Source organism: Leptinotarsa decemlineata, unplaced genomic scaffold, assembly GCF_025532065.1.
Source record: "Leptinotarsa decemlineata unplaced genomic scaffold, Ldec_3_MD MMD2_tig00000882_RagTag_RagTag, whole genome shotgun sequence".
Taxonomy (NCBI): domain Eukaryota; kingdom Metazoa; phylum Arthropoda; class Insecta; order Coleoptera; family Chrysomelidae; genus Leptinotarsa; species Leptinotarsa decemlineata.
In genome coordinates this window covers 16812291-16834381 of record NW_027412556.1, presented here as the reverse complement: position 1 = coordinate 16834381, position 22091 = coordinate 16812291, and the positions used below count along the sequence as shown (strand labels likewise).

The 22091-nt window shown below is 36.3% G+C and overlaps 1 protein-coding gene, 1 long non-coding RNA gene and 1 pseudogene across 3 annotated transcripts in view; 2 read left to right on the top strand and 1 right to left on the bottom strand.

The window, feature by feature from the left end:
- The first annotated feature begins 1258 nt into the window (after positions 1 to 1258).
- LOC141482190 (uncharacterized) lies at positions 1259 to 2041 on the top strand. The gene is made up of 2 exons (XR_012465403.1): positions 1259 to 1315; positions 1377 to 2041. It is a non-coding gene; the product is annotated as an uncharacterized lncRNA (long non-coding RNA).
- Positions 2042 to 7454: 5413 nt separating this feature from the next.
- LOC111506461 (beta-1,3-glucosyltransferase) overlaps positions 7455 to 22091 on the bottom strand; it is a 104812-nt gene continuing 90175 nt past the window's right edge. For both annotated transcript variants that reach the window (XM_074175147.1, XM_074175146.1), the window contains one exon: positions 7455 to 7657. In XM_074175147.1, the coding sequence (XP_074031248.1) occupies positions 7487 to 7657 (171 nt within the window). In that variant the 3' untranslated portion in view covers positions 7455 to 7486. The remainder of the gene's footprint in view (positions 7658 to 22091) is intronic.
- On the top strand, positions 12030 to 12667 carry LOC141482231 (small ribosomal subunit protein uS2-like; annotated as a pseudogene).

The following is a 22091-nucleotide window of genomic DNA, read 5'->3' as shown; positions in this document are numbered from 1 at the left end:
AAGCGGCAACACCGCATTGTCGAAAATATTTTAGTTGGCTAGAGAATGTCCGAATATGCCCTCCATTAAATTTTCAAAGTGATCCGTTGTCTGGTTCACCAGAAACGTCTAATGTGCCATCCACCGTGAATCAGCCTGTATACTTTAGACTGTGGACCTTAGGTGACTTGTTGAGTTCGATTTTTTGTGGGTTCTGTCTAAGGAAAAAACAAGGCTGGGAAACAATTACTTGATATTCCAATTTAGCTAAACCTCAAGTACCTACACGTTGATACATATTAACTTCGTTATTTTAAGGTTTTTTATTAACTTTTGTCGACAAAAGGTTTCGGAGACGATTACTGCTTGCATTTCTTTATCAATAAACAACTTCTAAATTCTTTGCAACCTTATTTATATGCTAAAAATATCGCCGGGCACATAAATAAATTATCAAATTAATTAAATTGCATTCATATTTCTTTTCTTCTAATATTTTTTCAGGTTTTCCATTTCAGTAAATCTATTTCAAGTGAGAGGAAAATTGAAAATATGTTATGCTCCATGTGCAAAAGAGTATTCCAAAATTAAAAGATTCTTTAGTATACTTCAAGTGACTGCATAATCTTTCTTCTGATGGTGTAATGAGACGTTGCAATAAAGCTTTTCAAAATTTGGGAAGTTTTGTACAAGGAGAATACTTTAGGAATATTATTGAACAAGCAGAAGAGAAAAAATTCATTATAGATGTTCTAATTTGAAAACTTCTTCAAAAGCTGATTTACCTCAAGGTTATGTCTTTCTACATTTTTATCTTTATACAAAAAATGTGGGAATATTTCATTTAATTTATACGATATTATATCCCCCTTCTCGAAATGTGGAATATCGTTCGGTAGCCGGGCGGTTCGACGTGGGTGCTTTGTTCACTCAGTTAATCGGACGATGTGTGAGTCGATGGTTCAACCCGCAGGCTGAACGCTATCGTTCACTTGCTATCGTCCAACCTGTGTTGGGAATCACACCTTGAAAGGTAAGACCTCGTTAGTCCTTAGCTCGCACAGGTTTTGAATTCTGGGGGTTGTCGTTCTTAGGTGTGCGATAGCTGGTTAATGGAAAAACATATTTTAAACATATTTAAACAAACATATCAGATGTAGAAGTTACGGATCTTTTAGATTAAGTAGGTTACTTACAAAGGAAAGGACCATGCATGTATTATAACAGAATCGGAACATTTTCTTAATTGAGTCAAAGTTTATCACGCTATTGAATCCCATTTCTAGCCCACAAAGATCAAATAATTAGAGAAATATTTTGTTATTATCCATCAATGGTAATATTAAGTGAAGCCAGATGTACAGATAGTGTTCTTGATAGCGAAATTGTCATTTCAGGGTATTCTATCGTTAGATGTGATTCTAACAGCAGACATACTGGAGGAGTACTTATATATGTAAGAGGGGATATAAGTTATTCGTTAAAAGGAAAATATATACTGGATACCAATTACTGGTGCCAATTTATCAAAATTGAATTGAATAACACTAAATGGTTAGTAGGTGGACTCTACCATTCTCCAAATTCAAGTCATGATGTGTTCCTGGACAAATTTGAAGAATGGTGTGAGGACTACTTCATGAGAAATAAAAAGTGTCTTTTGATTGGTGACGTAAATATAGATTATCTTAGTAATACTACTCACGGCAAAAAAGTTAAAAATATAATGATGACTTTTGGTATTGAACAACTTGTTTGTGATTCGACAAGAATAACCTCTAATAGTTCTTCATTGATTGATTATGCGATATCAAATCAGAGTGGTCTAAAAGTTTGTGTTCACCATGAGCCTAAGATTACTGATCATTCAATAATTTCCGTTATTATACAAAATAGTGACTTTGCAATATCTACACCTTTTTTCACACGGAGATTAAATGATGAGGTTTTTCATAGTATCAACCTGAGGCTGATTGAATGTGAATGGTTGAAAACCTCCACTGATGTGAATGAGATTTACCATAATATTGAATCGGAGTGTAGATTAATTTTAAATGAGATAGCACCCATTATCGAAATCAAAAACAAACAAAATCAGGTACCTTGGTACGATGATGAGATAAAATCATTTTCAAAACAAAGAGTCAAATTGTATAAAGATTTCAGAAAAACTTCCAATGCCAATAAAGAGGAGTTGTGGAATAAATATAAATCAAAACGAAATGAGGTTGTTAATTTACTGAAAATAAAAAAATTGCAATACTTTGAAAATAAAATTGATTCAAATAAAAATGACCCTAAAGAAATGTGGAAAACTATTAAAAAATTAACAAAAGGTGAGAAGCAGCATATGAACTTCAAGTGCATTAACTTTAGCACTGATGGCACTATATCAAGGGTAAAAACTGAGCAAGATGCTGCCAATAAGTTTAATTCGTTCTATGTTGATAGCATTGAGCGGATCTCTAGTTCTATCATCTCTGAAGAAAAGTGGTCTCAGAAAAATCTTAAACCAGTGGTAGCTAGTTTTCCTGAATTTGAAAGTGTAAACCTAAGTAAGTTGAGATCTACTATATTTTCTCTCAAAAAAAAAGGCAGTATTGAGGAAGTAATTAGTGTCAGGTTTTTGAGAGAAACGTTTTATACTGGTGGAATTGTCTTCCTGAACTTGATAAATACTTCACTTGCAAATGGTAGTTTTCCCAACCAATTGAAACTCAGTACTATAATGCCCATTCCTAAAATTAATAACGCAATAGAAATGTCTGACTATAGGGCCATAAATACTTTACCAACTATAGAGAAACTCTTAGAAATAATAGTGCACGAACAAATAACTCAGTACTTCAGTAAGAATGATCTGTTTATGGGTAACCAATCTGGTTTTAGAGAACATCATTCATGTGAAACTGCCCTTCAGTTAACAATATCGAAATGGAAGCAGGTACTTGATGATGGTAAATATGTAGTGGCAGTATTTCTTGACTTCAAAAGAGCGTTTGAGACCATCGACAGAGAAATTTTACTTCTAAAATTGAAATATTATGGCATTCAGAGTAAAGTATTGAATTGGTTCAAAGAATATCTCAGTAATAGATCTCAAAGAACCAAAATAGGCAACTCTTATTCAAACGAAATTATTAATAATTTTGGTGTACCTCAAGGCAGTGTGCTGGGACCACTGCTTTTTATAATATATTTGAATGATCTCAATTATGTGCAAGGTCATGATTTTCTGAATTTATTCGCGGATGACACATTGGTTGCATGTTATGGTCACAATCTTAACGAAACAATAACTCGAATGAACCAAGTATTAAAAAAATATGAAACCTATCTGGGAACTAATAAACTAAAATTAAATACAAAAAAAACCAAAGCCATGATTCTCAGTAATAAACATAAATTAAAGTATGTGGACTATGAGTCTCTACAACTTACCATTGATCATGACAAGATTGAATGGGTAACCGAGTTTAAATACTTAGGTTTCATAATAGATGACTCACTAACACTGAACGCTCATAGCGATTACATTTGCAAAAAAATTTCGAAAAAACTCTTCTTTTTTTCTAGGATATCATCTCAAGTGTCTTTATTTTCAAAGATAACTATATATAGAAGCATTATACAGCCACATTTTGATTACTGTTCTAGTCTTCTATATCTCTTGGACAAAAACAACAAACAAAAATTAGAAAAATTACAAAATCGAGGAATGCGAATAATCTTGATGTGTAATAGATATACTCCCATTCAAATTATGCTAAATACTCTAAATTGGTATAGTGTAACGCAAAGACTATTTTATATGTCAATGATGTTCATTTATAAAATCACAAAGAATTTATTACCAAGTTACTTCAAGTCTTTTATTACTTATAACAATCAAATTCACCGTTATGATACAAGGACTAATAATGAATTTCATATAGCTAGAACCAAAACTAAAAATTCTATGATATCATTATTTTTCAGGGGACTGAATGATTTCAACGAACTCCCTCAAGACATTAAATGCTCGGTCACTATCGATAGTTTCAAATATCAGCTAAAAAAACATATAAGGTCACTGGATATTTATTAATTTTTTTCGTTCTTTTAACTTTCTTTTCTTTCTTTTTAGCTTTTAAAATACTTTTAACTTTATACACACACATTCATATGTTTCACTGTTTTACACTTATTTTGAAGAATATTTTTTTAACAGATTGATATAAAAATTGTTTTTATCTATTTGTATTTTATTACTAGTAGCTATTATAATTGATGTATTCATATATTTCGCGATATTGACAATTTTTTCACATTTATCATAATTTTTAAGATTTGTATGTATATTAGGAATTCCTATTTCAAATAAAGATATAAAGATATATGTGGATTGGTACCGTCCAAAATTCGACAATTTTGTTTGCACATTCATCCAGAAATGGGCCTTATCGCTAAATACACTTTTTTGATAAAAATTAGGGTCAACTGGTCCAGAGCCCATTCAGTGAACACACGTCGTTGTCTTTGGTCGCTTACCTTCAGTTCCTGGGTCAGTTGAATTTTGTACGAGTACAGACCCATGTCGCGATGCAAAATTCGTCAAGTGGTGATCTACGAAAGACCGAGTTCTTGGGAGCGACGCGAAATCGACTGCCTCAAATTCTCCTGCACACTCTCATAGACAGCGGCGATGTTTTCTGCAGATCTTGCGTTTCGTTGATGAGTGAGTGTTGGTCGATCATTCACTGAATCAGTGGACTAAAATTTATCTACCACATTGCAAATAGTTTTTCTTGGTAGGACGATTATGGCGACCGTAAAATGGGCGAAGCGCGCGGTACGTTGCCCGAACAGAACACCCATTTTGATAAAAAAATTACATTATTTGTACGTGCTGTTGAAAGATATATCCGTACATGGTGATTTGGCAAAACATACTGAATGAATGACAACTAATGGCCGGTATCAATTGTCAAATGAAAATCCCTGTTGGAAGACCCTATATTACCAAATGTTACGTCGGACATCATCAGTGGAATGCGCGTCGACTGCTAGAAAGAAAGTTATACCTGGAAGTCAACGCGCATATCACTGATGATGTCTGCCGCAGTAGGAGACGAAACGTTTGGTACTTCAGGTTTCATTTGAATACCAGCCCAGATTTCGCTCTCTTGAGTCCATAATATTTCAGTTACTTTTGCCTCATAATTAATTTTCGAAAATAATATTACCCTTTTTAATGAAATACAAACCCATCTAGATGAATTTGTGGATTTTTTAAATTAGAAAAAATGTAGGAATTTCACGAAAATCAATATTTTGGAAGGATTTTTCGAAACGCTTTTACAAAGTAGGATCTGCTAAAAAACCGCCAGAAAATAACTACTTCCTCTGCTAATACCACGATGGCCTGCATGTATGAAACCATCGTTTAAGAAAAAGAAATTTCAATTGGCAACAACTCTATCCCGTGAACAGAGCTTCAAGAGCGGGGAATAGACATTCCATGCATTAATAAGCCAAAAGAAATCAAAATTAGTCTGATGACTGTATCGAGGAGATATAAAACGTATAAGAAAAAGACATTTCAAGGTGGAATGTCAAAACAGTCATCTTTTTCAACCTTCCTACATAGTAGGATCGGAAAACAACTACTTCCCCGGTTAATACCGCTATTAACATTGAATGATATCCGAAATACATTTATGTGAGTCATCTCATAGACTATGGAGGTTGTATAGTCTCGACCATCCAGCAGCAGAACTACGTTATCAATCAAGTAGGTCACCTACAGACCGACGAAATTACCCCTCACAAAAATCACAGGTGATATACTTGTTTGATTTTAGGGCATCTGAAATAAAAAACGATACCTACTGTATTGACCATTCACTTGAAACATGTTTTAATCGACCCCAAAGCCTTCGTACTTCAACACGAATCACTTCATTCTATCAACCATAGAATACAAAAGCACACTGTTCCAGAATCTTACATGATTATAGTTTGGTGCAAGGAACTATGTTCAACAGATTCCAAGAAAAAAAGTAATAGTAGGTATGAAATTATTCACTTTTCCAGCTAACCGACCCCGTCTTCCCTACATCAAACATTCAAAATGTGCTTGAGATATATTTTGTAGTTTATTTATTGTATTATAATAATAATAATGATATTCTTCATTTACCAGAACACAGGATTATAAAAAGAATAAGGTATATCAAATACGCTACAACATTTCCTATGTAAACTGAAAAGGCGGAGTTCATCTTTTGAGCACCTGAAGTGCACAAAGTGGGTCTTCCACTCAACCTTGTGACAAGCAAAATAAAAGATCAAAATTGAGATAAACTTTAGATATATGTGCTGATTCAAATAACCGCTTTCTAAATATTAGAGAATTTCATACATTCAGACATATGTTTTCGAAAGGAGGAGAGTTTCATATTCTTAAAATCATTTCGAATATAGCATTGTAAATATTCGATATATTATAGGAAAAACTTTTCTCAAACAATGATTATTTGTGGATTGGTGGTGTTATAGTACCTTTAGATCTAATATTAAGATTGTGAATGTCAGTGCGGAACACAATCTTTCTGTGAAGATAGAAGGTAGTTTTGGTAGTATTATTTTATGGTATAAGGTGGAGCAGTGAAGTTTTCGGCGCGAGATTTCACATATTGTGTATATTTTGTATTTGTATCATTCGTGAATGACATTCAGTTTCCATAGCGAGTTTTTGTTGGAGAAGATAAAAATATTACTGTCTAGTTCAAATCACTGATTTTAAGTAGTTTCTTCAGATGCGACCTTTCGTGAGATTTGTCTCTGTGCGTCAAATTTACACATTGATATTTTTTCAATTTATCATTTCTTTCTTCATAAGTTTCCTATTTCTTGTATATCAATGAAACAGAAGAACACCGAAAAAGTTATTTTCTCATCTTTTATTTAAACGTCATGTGTTTTTCAAGCTCCATATCTCAATAAATATTTATTTTACTGTATCGTGGTATATACTGATTGATAGAGAACTTTGAACTCTATACTTAGATGCTGTTAATTTTTTTACAAATTTGAATTTTTTTCCTCTTTTCAGATTATTGAACGCACTGTTCGACGTTGGTTTGCGAACTTCAGTTCTGGAGGTTTTAGCCTCGAAGACGAGCCTCGAAGTGGTCGACTTACAGTAATTCAGGAAAAGGATTTGAGGATTCTGATGGAGACTGGCTCAAAAAGTCGGCGCCTAGTCATCATCTTGAAAGTTTCATCTGTCAATTTCACTTCAAAATAAAGTATTTATTCATGCAAATTTCAATATTTTGAGTTGACTCGTTCAAGAAATAAACGGAGGAGGGGGGGCATTAAAGAAATGCACTGCATATTAAATCACGTCTATCAAAAAAATTATATATTTTCTCTATTGAAGGGTATTAGTGGGGGATGGAAATCTCTAGGACTCAATGAAATACAAGTCGTTAAAAATAGATTGTATTAAAATTAACATCTCTTAAAGTTCCTCTTTATTAACAGTTTTTGATTCTAATAAATAATTTTCAGTATTATCACTTTTTTCAAACCATTCCTGGTAAACCTTAATTGGGTCGATCATCCAATGTTTATGGAAGGAAACAGCATCGTGGGTGTCCAAATAAGCGGCGGGATAATCGTTTGGTCTGGCCTGAAATGAGGAATTTCCAATTAAAATTTTCATACGTAGTGTTGTATTTTAATTGTTGACAAGTTGAAACAAGATATTGAATCGAATACGTATGGCTCAATCTCGATTGCAGTTCATATACATAAAACAATGGTCAGACTAATAAGGAACTGGAGTTCAAACTTGACAAAAACTACCAAATTGGATACAGAAACCCAAAATAATTTTCGAAAGTTACTCCATGCAGGTTGGATCGATGAAAAGGAACACGGCCGATTTTTCATAGTTGATTTGAAAAAATTGCTCTGACTATTTATCCTTATTTTGACAGAGAAGTTTAACTTTAGTATAGAGGTAGAGGATCAAGCGATACCTCGTTTTGTTCACTTTTGAATTTGGTACAGTAGAACATTATTGAGGAAATCTACAAAAAAACGAATGTTAGGCAAAGTTCATCGTGTTAATAGCACGATGTTTTACAACAATTGTTTATTCGTTCATTCACATAATATAATTTGAAATTCGATTCCAAGTAACATTTTGAATTCTACTGGAGTTCATCTAGGTTTACTGAATTTTCTATGGAGGTTTATCAGAAGCTATATTGATTTTAGTCACAAATCATACTAATCGTTTCCTCAGATTGAAAATATTTGAGTAAGAGTTTAGTCTTGAGTGCTACATAATTCAACCATTTAGTATTATAGCAAATCTGTTTCTATAGAAGTTCTTTTGTAACTGAAACAGATTGGTAGAATCTATTATTATTCCGTAGTAAAACTACGGTTTAGTTTAGTTTAGGTTAGGTCCAAAGTGAGTGGGTCTATTCGACCCTCCACTGCAACACGCAAGGGTTTATTGTGGCTCACACCTATTCACACAGTTGTTATGAATGTTTATAATTCGTTAAGAATACAATATCCGCCCGGAATAAAAAGTAAGGAGGAAATAGTGCAAAAATGCCCGAGTATGACCGGTGTCAATGGATCGACAATTCTCAGAATTCTTAGTGGAAAACAACACAACAAGGAAAACAACAGCTCTTTGGAGCCGAAAGTATCCACTAGTTATCTACGAAAGAGTCAAAAATTCTATTAGGAGAACAATACACTCTTTTTACAAAAAAAAAACAAATACCTACATTAAATGAAGTTTTGGTCAGTTATTCGTGAATACAGTTTTTTCCTGATATAAGAACTAGATCATTGAAGATATTACAAGAGCTGAACTTCATTTTTGGAAAACAACATAGAAAGAGTATGTTAATAGAGAAATGTAGAATGGAGAAGAAAGAAATAAAGAAAGCCAGAACAATGGGTAAATCTATTTTTTATTTGGATAATGGGTCAATGAGGGTCACATCGTCTCGAAGGTTTAGCAAGACCAGAACATCAAAACTCTAAAGTGTGTCTCTCAGTACAGTACACTTTTCAACTTCTTGAAAATGGCTTCAAAGTCGAAGCCGAAACGTTGAACAATGCAAAACTTTGAGCACGGTTCAACCCGCAATTCAGATGTTCAAATTTCTTATCGTGGAAACCTAATCTATTTGTGTATTTATCTGGTGACGTTTTTAAGACTTCATCCATCTTCATTATCAAACCTATTTATCAGTATCAGTAATAATAATAATACCAAATTGATTTACATCAAAAGACGAATTATAACTACAAATTATAATGTTTTGATTTAAATAGATTGGATAAAGAGGATAGTCTTTCAAACGACACCAGATGATAAATATTTATTTTATATGCAAAATTTGGAAAATTCAAGTTACTGAAAAATTATATTTTTTCCAAAGAGCTAATTTATCATTTGCAGTGATTTTTTGCCCTTTCTAAATTTGTATTTATTCTTGAATTTAATATTCTGATTATTTTATAGATCTGGAGAAGATAAAAATCCTAAATTATAAACCAATTTATAAACAAGTTGAAACCAATTCAGAGGTGTACTTTGAAAGTGACGATTTGAATGGAATATAATTTGAAAATTCTGAAAACTCCCTATAGAGTTTAGGCATCACAAGATTTTGTTTTCACAAGATACCAAGAACTGTTACACATTTGACTCGGAGGGACGGTAGCCGGTTGCTTAGGTGGTTAGGTCTACTTATTCAATCAACCGCTATGTGGAATGTTAGTTCGATCCCGACGACCTGACGATCGAATTTCATTGCGTAACGCCCAACCCATGCTACACACGTTAAAAGGTAAGGTCTCGTTAATACTCGGCTCACTCCGTTTTAATACCTACGGTTTGTCTTTCTGAAGAGGATAACTGCTGGTTAACGGAAGAAACATATTTTTTAAATTGGACAGTTAGGAGAGCCACCGTGTTGATTTTAACAACTGAGTACGGAAACCTTTGAAGAACATGCTTGAAAAGAATAATCATACAATATCATCGGACCCCATTTTTATAGGCAAAAGTAGTTTTGATAATAATTCGATTATTTGGCTGAATACTCTAAGGCTTTTTTGGTGCATACTTTTGTCAAGAACGATTAGACAATCATTTTAATTAAGGCAATATGTTGATGTTCGGTGAATAACAAGGATATGCTTTCAAAGTACAAGCACTATCATTAGGCATCAGTTCTTAGTAGTAAACAATTGAGAAGTTATGTCTAGTTATACTTCGTTCGATTAGTTTTTCATCTAGGAACCAGGGTCTGTTAAACTTCCTAACAAACAATGTGATGGTGGCAAAGGTCTGGCCAGTGAAGTTTATGCTGGGAAAGTGCCTGCGTCGGTGAATTGTCAATGGTTTTATATATTATATTCCCCAGATGAAAAAGCGTTTGAACTACTTTATGACTGTCGGACCTTTGATTGAGCGTCGTTGTGGTCATGTACAAGTTGGGCTAGACTAAACAAATGTATATATTACATCCTGCCGATGATCATACGCTTGGGAAAGTTAACAACGCTGAGGTGAGGCTTTTGTGGCTAGCGTTGCCGACACGAGGGCTTGCGAGTTTTTGCGAGAGACACAGAGAAGTGAGTCACCGGAGCCCGTCGAGGCTGAGGAAGGTGGCCTAAATAGGGGAGCGCATGGAAATTTAAGGAAAATCGGTAGTGAAATCGTAAGATGGTATTGGATACAGAGAAGTTGAAAGTGAAAGTGTTGGTGTTGAAGACACACCGGGTCAACGGAATCATGAACCACCAAAGAGGCATTATGTAAGTATTTTTCTTTTTATAAACTAATAACCAGTTGATATTGGGAGAGAGAGTTCACATATTATTTTGTCTGAGTTCACTTCCTATTTGCAAAGAGGTTAAATATTGTTGGGTTCCTATTGCGGGTTGTTTAGCTGAAGTTCATACTACAAAATCAAAAAAGAACGCAAATTTAAGGTTATACACCACTCTCCCTAAAGTAAAAGTAAAACAAAGTATTTTCTACTGAGTTGGTGCGTTTGTGATTGTTAAACAGGTTAAATCAATAGTAAATAGCACAGTGAACTTGGCGGCATATTATTTGTTTTATTTTCTTCTATTTTATAGAATTCAACATTTTCTTTATATAAGATTTTACACGTTGTTTTTTTATTATTTTGTCCATGGAAACGTTGTCAAGTCGAGTTGTAGGAAAACAAAAAAAAATAGAGACTTTTTAGTCAATTTATCGAGAAGAAAATAGTAAGGAAAAATTTTTACGAGAATATTTTATATTTCGTATTTCCATATCTCCGTTCCACGTTAGTATGCCACAATTCGATAACTTCCTCTCGAATTCATTGAATATTTTATATTCCGTATATTCATGAAAGCGCGAGAACAGCAACACTCCATCCGAGAATAACCTCCATTAATCTCGGTGATGTCTGTCAATTGTTATGGTAAACTTATGTTCAGTCGTAAGTCCTGTCGATTTGTTTATTTTTGACATTTAAAAATGTTTTGAATTTGTTACATTTTCATTTTATCCAGTGATACAGTGAACTGTACCTAAACAAATATGTTCCAAAGAAAGACAATTATTACGTCATCAATAATAAGTACGAATAACCTAACCTGAAAGTTTTCACACTCGTGCTGTTCTTTCATGCCTTAGTTATTTTTTATATCGTAATTTCTTGTTTGAGTGGCATTTCATAATGCCTAACATTGGTCAATATGGTAAAGCCTGTGAGCACATATAGAAAAATCTAAAAACAAATTGAAAATTTTTCAATCTTAAGTAACTGATATAGACTCCAAAGCTAGTATCAGTTTTTGAAAGAAAAAATCATCGAATTGCGGAAACCATTGAAAGAAGTGTACTTGACCATGTTTAGCTCATTTTCCAATAGAAGAATAATTTTTTTTCAAGTCATCAGCCGTCTTTGCTCCCAGTATCATTTTCACAAGTTTTTCTTAGGTAACTGAAACAAAACGTAAAGATGTCGGGAGGTGTAGATGTTCTTGGTATCAAATAGGATGCTGTTATCAAGATGTTGGCGGTTGGAACAAATCTTGGAACTGCAAATGAAGATTTCCAAATGTTCATAAATGTCGTTCTGATGGAAGTCATATTATTAATCTTCGTAAAACATGGGAAAAAGTCTTGATGGCGGCACGAGCTCTTGTGACTATAGATCAACCTGATGAAGTGTTCCTCATTTCATCCCATCCTTATGGACAACGTGTTGTTCTCAAAATTGCTGCACATACTGGAGCTACTCCCATAGCAGGAAGATTCACTTCCGGTGCGTTTACTAATCAGATTCAAGCTCGTTTATTGATTGTTACTGATTCAGCCTTAAATCATTAGCCTAATACTGAAGCTTCTTATGTCAACATTCCAGTTAACGCTTTGTGGAATAACTACCGATTCTCCTTCGAGATTTGGTGACATTGCTATTCCTGGCAATAACAAGTCTCCACACTGTATTGGTCTTCTCTGGTGGCTATTAGCTCGTGAGGTCCTTCGTCTTCAAGGAACTTTTCAATGCGATACCAAGTGGGAGGTTGTAGTCTATTCTTTTACAGAAAACCTGAACTGACTGGGCAGCTGAGGTCCCACCAGTTGCTCCTGTAGTAGCTGGCGCAACCCCTACGTATACAGCTAGCAGTACGGACGACTGGGCAACAGAAGTTCAAGAACAGTGGACAGCTACAAATACTACACAGCAACCCGCTGTTGCTACCAACTGGAGAAGTTCTAGTGATTGGCAATGAAATTGTTTTTAAATAATGACGTGTGATACATGAATTTGTATAAAAAAAAAAGAAAATCCTGAAAAAAATGCAGTTGATTTTGAGTTTGAGGATGATTCTTCCGTTTTCAATGCGAATCGTATGATTATTTTGTACATAAAGAAAGAGTTATCCAGAAAAAAACACAATGAACTTCACATTTCTTGAGTGTTGAACTATAAGGAAAAATATCACTCATACATCTCTTACTGAATTACTGGACTGTTTCGAAACAAAACCTAGACACGAATACAGTGTACCCGCGATCAACTCTTCAGTACACGCGGGTACTGAAGAGTTTCACGGTTCAAAATGGAGGATCAGACGGTTGTGAGTGCGAATCTACCATACATTCCTAGGATCACAGATAGAATTGAAAACCTTTTGGGAAAAAACAACATTAAAACGGTTTTCAAACCCATTAAGATGATACAACAAGACCTTAGGTCGGCTAAAGATAAAAGAGACCCACTATCAGCAGCAGGGGTATATCGCATGGTACATTTGAGGAAGGTACATTTCGGAACCACCAAAAGATCCATGGAAAGAAGGCTGAAGGGGCATGACAGAAACTATAGGCCCATTGCCCCAACCAAGTATACCATAGCCAACTGGTACAGGAGGCAAAAAAGATCTACAAACACATGGATAATGTCAACAGAAAAGAAGAAGCTGTGAACCTTAACAGAATATTGAATCCCATTCTAAGAAGTTCAAGAAAAGAAAATACCATGATGGCAGGTAGAAAAGGGTCGACGAATGTTATTGACCATTCACCTAATCCAGGTACAGGTATCATCGCAACAGACTACCTGAGCCAATATAAACACGCTTCACGCAGTTTACATAATCCAGGTACAGGTATTAGTACACCAACCTACGAGAGACAACATAAATACGTTTTACGCAGCTGTAATATCCAGTCCTCGGAGATGAACTCAAGATGTATACACGGCGTTCCAACGAAAACTTAACCCCCCTGTACGTCAGAAACGGAAGTGTAATCGAAAATTTCAAAGAGCACTTTAAATTTTATTTCTAGGGGAAATAATTCTCACATGGAAATTATACCCGAAACTTCACCCCCCTGCGGTCAGCAACTACCCCCCCCCTATTTTTTCAATGGCATGGGGGTCGAGTGATGCATCATTTGAAAGGTATTTCGCCCCTTCTATCACATCTGTAATTTTTCTCGAAATTGGTTTATTTGTTATTGAGAAATTGAATGTTGAACGTTTCATTTGAGAAAAAAACAGAAAATTCGCTGTCGTTCATTTCAATGGGGAAATCAACAACAAATAATATCAGTAGGAACAAAATCAAAGGATAAATAGTTTAAAATGACCTCCACCTGGTTCCATACGATACTACAGTCTACTCTCGAAAGCGTTCCGTATATTACTCAAGATATTCAGAGTCAGCAATCGGCATTTCCGAACAATTCTCTGTCGCAGGTCCTTTAAAATTTGAAGGCTTAGTAGAGTACACTTTCGACTTCAGGTGTCCCCACAGAAAAAAATCCATCGATGTGAAATCAGGTGATGTAGCTGGCCACTCCACTGGACTCCTTCTGCCTATTCAATGCATTGGAAAACGTTCGTCCAAAACTGTCTCATCCGAACATCAACATGTAGGGGTGCACTATTTTGCTGGGATGTTATTTCATTTTCTACTGAATTGTCATTATTTTCTAAAATTTGTGTAATTTTGAAATAGATTTAAGTACGTGTCTTCATTGAGATTACCTTCAATGAAGATTGGTCCAACAATATAATTATCAAGAATGCCGGCTCAGTCATTCAATTTTTGTGGAGTTTGTGAATGTGTTTCCATCACCAAATGAGGATTCACATCGCTCCAGTAAAGACAATGTCTATTTACTTCATTCAACATGAAAGAACTTTCGTCTGAAAAACATGTATTTTATAATAGGTTTGGGTTATTTGTCAATTTATTGCTGAACATCTCACACAACTGAAGTCGACGATCAGGATAATCTTCGTTTAATTCCTAAACTAGCCTTATTTTGAAAAGATGGAATTTGTAGGCTTTCAAAATCCGAAAAATACTAGTAGCTGATACACCAGACGCATTAGCTACTTGTCTGATAGATTGTCTATTATCCATTTGTACATGTCCTAAAACTTCAACTTCGACACCGTCATTTCTGACGGAACGGGATACTTCATGTTGTCTGTTGTGAACAGAACCTTAAGTTCGAAACTCATCCATTAACTGTTTAACGTATGTTGTGGTCTAGTTTGCAACAATTTCTATTCTTTCTTCAGTAGAATCAACCATGTTGGAACACAGTGAACAAGGATGACAATAATAATTCGTGTAGAAGTGACAGTCACCAATTACCTACTTTTTTTTCCTGCGACAACTAGATTCAACAAAAACTAGCACTGCAGAAAAAACAAACAGTGGTGTCCATTTCAAAACTTTTATCACTAATTAAATAAATTCTACAAATCTAGACTTGCGACAGAGAATTCTTCGGGAATGCCGATTTCTGACTCCGGACATCTTCAATGATGTAAGGAAAGCTTTCGAAAGTAGACTGTAATATTGCATGGAACTAGATGGAAGTCATTTTGAACACTTCATCCGTTGATTATATTGCCATTGATATTACTTTTGTTGATAGAAGGAAGTTATAGAGGAACAAAATACCTTTCAAATGATATATCACTCGACCCCCCATGCCATTGAAAATAATAGAAGGTTAGTTGCTGACCGCAGGGGTGTGAAGTTTCGGATATGATTTCCATATCAGAATTAGTCCCCCTAGAAATAAGAACGCCCTATATATCTCTGAAATCTTAAAATCTTTTCAGAATTCAATTTTTTTCAAGGAAATAGTAGAATATAATAAATTACTTGGTGAAAGGAATATTTATATTTAAATTCATGCACGGCTTGGGAAATCAAGCTGTGCATTTGAATATGGGATTAGAGCTCATTAACATCGAAGAACTCGAGTAGATAACGTAGTGTTAGTACAGTAAGTGGAGAGATTATACTGTGTATAATGTGTGAGCTATTTGTTGTCTTGGAAATGCCTTCGAAGAGTAAACTGACAAACAAGGTTCTCAGTGGACAAAACAGAGAAATTATGAACAAATTATTAAGATTATTGCAAGCGGAAGCAATGGTAGTGGTGTTATAATGATAATAAATGAAATTTCAACAAAAATAGTATTTCTATTTTACGTACGAACTGTACGAAAAATCAAATTAGAGATGAAAAAATTGACGAGAAAAAATATTTTCGCTTCCAAATGAAAATAGATGTAACAAAAATCACAGAATGGTGATGGACGACGCTGATTTGTCAATTTCACACAGACACCTAATCAATTTCCATGTCAAAGAGAAACGAGTTCCTACGTTTAGGGAGATTCAGAAAATTATTATCCGAAATATTGATTATTAGGGTAACAGGGAGTATTTGCGAAAAGAAATTCATAAGCTTCGATTTCGCTGGAGAAATGTGTTTTGCAGAATATCTACCGTCTACGATTCATAATCATTTCTAGTAACTATGCATTCAATTATCTATTAATTATCGGTTAGAAGTTTTATTCATTTGCAAGTGCCGGGCCTAAGAAAAACAACGCGTTCTTTTTTATGGCTTCATTCATCAACGTAACCTCCATCAAGAGCCACACAATCTAGTGCCGCTAGAACATTTCAATACCACTTTTGTAGAACGATTCATCTTTTGTCTTAAAATATGCCTCAGCTTCAGTAATAACTTCTTCATTCAAGCGAATTTTTTTCCTGTGAGCATTTTTGTGAGGTCTGCCAAGAACCAGTAGCTGGGAGCCAAATCTGGCGAATGTAGTATGTGCGAGAGCAATTTGAAGCCCAGTTCATGCAATTTTGCCATCGTTTTTATTGATTTGTGACAGCATTGTCTTGATGGAAGATCATTTTCTTTTCCTGTTTGTGTAATTTCCCTTCTCAAGATAGTTGATATGAGGTGGGTTAAAGGGCACAACAGGAGTAAAGGTAATCGCATTGCCGACTCTTTAGCCAAGGAAGCGGCTGGACTAAGAATTTTAGGACCAAGTGGCACCCACGGCCTGATGACTTCGACAATTGCGGAACTAGTCAAAAGTTACACCCATGCTCAATCTCTAAAGAGATGGGATGAAATCAAAGGATGTAATCTTGCCAGGATCACTTTGGGCGACCCTGGGAAGCTGGCGCCGAAGAAATATCTGGCGATGACCAGGAAAAATCTACGCCTTACAGTAGGATTTCTGACTGGCCACTGTCAGCTAAGGAAACACCTACATAATATGGGGCTAGTGGACACACCTCTATGCAGGATGTGTGAACAGGAAGATGAGACTGTCAGGCATGTCCTGTGCGAGTGCCCGGAGTTATCGTCAATAAGAGAGTGTGTGTTCGGCGAGTCTTGGCCTACACCTGCCGATATAAAGGAGATGTCTCCCAGCGACCTGTCCAGCTTCCTGGAAAGGACAGGATGGACGACGACCTAGGAGGACAACTCCTCGGGAGGATGTACAATGGGTCACATGTGGCCTAAGTGCGTGGGCTTACACTCACCCTCCCTACTCTACAGATACAGATACAGAAGATAGTTGATAACTGGACTCCAACTGACCTTATTGTAAATTTAGTTCAGGAGCGAGTCTACAGAGGAGATGGATGTCGAGTTTACGACTCCAACTGACCTCCCTGTAAATTTAGTTCAGGAAGGAGAGCTTATAAACTCCCCAACTCCTGATCCAATAACTGAACCTAAAAAAAAGGTTTCATGGTACAGCCAGGAAACATCTGACTCATCTCCTCAAGAGCGGGGTACCTTATAAAACCGCCTTGCACCAAATTCTTGAGCGGCGTACGCAGAATCTGTCTCAGGTGGGGGAACAAACCCCCCATTAGCAGGTCAGCAAACGTTTGCGCTCAAGTGATGATTCACCAAAACCAGAGGCGAAAAAGCCCTGCACGGCTGAATCTAAGGCATCGTCAGGTGTAGCTGACGTGCAAAAACCCTCATATGAGAATGTTGTCGTGGGTATCAAGGTGGGAATCTTGCAACTTGACTATCCGACTACCTCATTAACAGAGCATATACTTTGTGTCTGCCCCGCTGGGGAACGAATCAGGTCTTTAGAGTTCGGTAGAGCCGTACTCCTACCATCTGACCTGAAAAACCACTCACCATATAAACTAATTGGCTTCGTTAAGAAGCTGGGTTTATTTGGCCGAGTGTGAATAGGTGAGCCACAATAAACCCTTGCGGGTTGCGGTGTAGGGTCGAATAGACCCACTCACTTTGGACCTAACCTAATCTAACCTAGTTGATGAATGTTACACCAAGTACATCCCAAAATACCGAGGCCATAACCTTTCCAGCCGATTGTTGTGCTCTCGGGCGCTTTGGAGGAGGTTCACCAGTTGCTCTCCACCAAGATGATGATCGTTTTGATTACGAAGTGAAGTGATGGATCCATGTTTCATTCATTATCACATATCGACTCAAAAATCCCGGTTCGTTATGATTAAACACTGTTAGAATCAACAAGACGTTCTTGTTTTTGGTCAATAGTGAGCTCGCGCGGCACCCACTTTGAACAAAGCTTTCTATAGTCAAATGGTCATGCAATGTAGAGCCAACGCGTTCTTTTGATATCTTTACACTGTCACCTAACTCACGCAACTTTAGTTTTCGATCATTCAAAACGATTTTGTGGATATTTTTATGTTTTCTGGTGTTACTTTCTCATTTGGACGTCCACTGCGTTCTGCATTATCGGTGTCTCTACGACCACGTTTGAAGTCAGCAAACCAACGTTTATTTGTTGTTTCGATGGAGCGGAATCCTTGTAACACTTTTCAAGCTAATGCTTCGCTTGAACGATATTTTTTTCCATTAAGAAACACGAAATTGTTCTTGATTCATTTTATTGAAAATAACAAAAGTAGCTCTTAGCACAATAACTCGAAAACTTTTGAGTAGAATATTATGAAATTTCAACAGCCTTCTTTTGAATTTCAGATTAGATAAGGTCCAAAGTGAGTGGGTCTATTCGACCCTCCATCACAACCCGCAAGGGTTTATTGTGGCTCATACCTATTCACACTCGACCAAATGAATCCAGCTTCTTAACGAAGCGGATTAGATTGTATGCTGAGTGGTCTTTCAGGTCATATGGTAAAAGTACGACTCTGCTGAACTCTAAAAACATGATTCGGTCCCCAGCGGGACAGGCACAAAATATGTGCTCTGCTGTTTCATAATTTTCCAAACAGAGGCGAGACATACTCTCTGTCGATAGTCCGAGTCTCTGCATATGATGATTCAAATGACAGTGACCTGTAAGAAGGCCTGTTGACATCGTAGTTCATTCCTACTGTAGTCCAACAACTGTTTGATATAGAGCTTCGAAGGGTGAATAAACGCCTTGGAGTGAGCCAATCCTGGAAGATTCCAGCAGAAGTCCATAGATCTTCTTGCCATCCAGGTGTTCAATATTTGTTTGGCAAAGCCTAAAGCGATGCCAATGACAGGTTCTGGTCCGATGAAGCTGCTTGCAGCACCCTCCTTTGCAAAGTCGTCAGCAGCTTCATTGCCTTTCAGGCCAGTATGGCCAGGAATCCAGACCAGAGACAATCTGTTAAGCTAGACTGTCCGAGAATATTTTTTGATTTGTGTATGAGGTTGAATTCTTACAATCTCTAGGCACACATTTTAATAGCGTAAATTTCCGCTTTGAATACAGTGGCATAGGTTCCTAGGCAGGTTGGTATCTCTGTCCTGCCTGTGTTCAGTCTGTGACTGAAAACACCTGTACCAGAACCAGAAAGTGTTTTCGATCCATCTGTGAACCAACAAGTATCTGCTCTTAATATTTCCTTCTTCCGGAGGATCCAGTTCTCTCTACTCGAGAACAGTACTTTATAGGACAGTCCGTAGTTCCAGTATTAACCAACAGTATGTTGCACTCTGCATTAAATTGATTTGGGTAATTGGTAATGTGCGGAAGTCTATATGCAGTCCATTTCTCTCCAGCAAAATGTGGAGAGGAGGTGGATCTAGAAGGATCTCCATGGCCGCTGACGGTGTGGTACTGATGGCACCACTGATGGCCAGACAAGTCTGTCTCTGTGAGCCAGAGAGCTTCGCTTGTGCCGTTTTCTGTAAGGCCTTCGGCCACTAGGCAATTGCACCATAAGTGATCATTGGTTTGACAATCATCACATAAATCCAATGGATTTGTTTGGGACCTGAACCCCCTTTTGAAGTTTAGTACTAACTGAAAAAGCGGTGAATGTAATAAGACTAGCGCCATCTATGTGTCAGGTTCGAGGCTTTTCAGCCCCTGGAGTATCTATTGATTGTGATTATTTATAACTAATAATCTTCCAATTATTTTTCACCAGGAGATTGCTGGTGCTTGACCATCAGCCTCAGGCGTGAAGAAATTGTAAGAGGCAATATTGTTTGTTGTTCAAGTCTGAAACTACCAATACATCGCTTAATACGGTATCAATCCATTAAGTGCATGATTCATTTTCAGTCAGTTATACAGGGTGTAACATAAGTACGTTAAAATATTCAAGTGACGTATTCCTGAGACAATGCTTCGTTTCGGAGATACTGGGTGTTGAAATTGAATTTTTTTGTTCGCTTTTTGAAAATAACTCTTGCAAAAAATAAGTTATTTGCACGAAATTCGGTACCCTGGGTTTTTTCGACGTGGGAAATCATAATTTCGTTTTAATTTTTATGTAACATCTAGAGGGCGCTGCGTACGCTGTTATTATTCATTTCAAATTGCCCTAACTGTTTTGGCAGTGAACTTTTGGTACTTTTCATTAAAAAAACCTAATTTTTACACCTTTTCCAACTGAAAAAGGTACACCTCCTCAACAACCCTGGAGGTGATCGTTTTCGAGATATTTACAATTTTCTATATCTGAAGTTGCTGAGAACATTACAAAAACTAAGTATGTGGTGGATCTCGTCAAAATAAACAACTTTTTCCCATAAAATATTTAACGAAGAATGATTCGTTTTCGAAATACAGATTGTTGAAATTTTTCAAAACATGGTAGGTTTTTGTAATAAGTTTTTTGAAATTTTAGTTATTTTCATCAAACTTTATACGCACTATACCCGTACAGACTTTTCTGAACTGAGCATTATCGAACTGCTCATTCATCCAAATTTAAAAAATTTGTTAGGTTTAATTATTCAATTAGAAAGTGCTACATTTCGGAGTTTGTAAAAATCAATTCGGATAAGTACTATGTTATTTATTAGGAAAATCAACATATAAAAATTGAACGAAACAACTATTTCAACAACTGTTCAAAGTGACGACTCCCAACAGTAATACAAGCTTCTGCTCTCCTCATCAAAGAATTCCGCACCCGTTGTAAAATGCCCGGAGTGTTTCTTATCGTTTCCCTCAACATTTTCTTGTTTTCAATGGGTCTAGCATTAACTAGTGATTTTATGTGTCCCCAAAAGAAAAACTCGACGGGATTGAGTTCCGGTGACCTCGGAGGCCAATGCTCAGTGCCTCTTCTTCCTATCCATCGTTGGGGATATGCTACGTCTAAAAAATTGTTTGCTATCACACTGAAATGAGCAGGAGCTCCATCGTGCATAAACAAAGAGTGATTTCGGAGACCAATGGGAACATCTTCCATAAGTTGGGGAAGCTTGTGTTCCAAAAAATGTGTGTAGAAGTCTCCATTCAAACGTAAGGGGATAAAATAGGGCCCAATTAAATAATCCCCAATTATGCTTACCCATACATTAAAAAAGAGAATCTATCTTGGAAATGAGTTTGGGTTATCGCATGTGGGTTATCTTCCGCCCAGATTTGGTTGTTATGGAAGTTCATGATACCATTTCTTGAAAAATTAGCCTCATCTGTGAAGAGGATTTTTGATAAAATTTGCGGATGTTGTTCGACTTTTCTTTGAAGCCATTGAGCAAATTCGATACGTGGCTGGAAATCACGTAGCGTAAGTGCCTGGACACGCTGAATATGACATGGATATAATTGCTGTTCCTTTAAAATTCTGTAAACTGTCATGTGACCCACATTTAAAGTTTGACTGATTTTTCTTGTACTTGTCTCTGGATGTTCACTAATTTCTTCGAGAACCGCCTCCTCCAATTCTACAGTTCTTGTAGTCCGTGGCCGTCCTACTGCAGAATCTGTTTCAAAGCTTCCAGATTCGGAAAGTCGCCGGAAAAGATTCGCAAATGT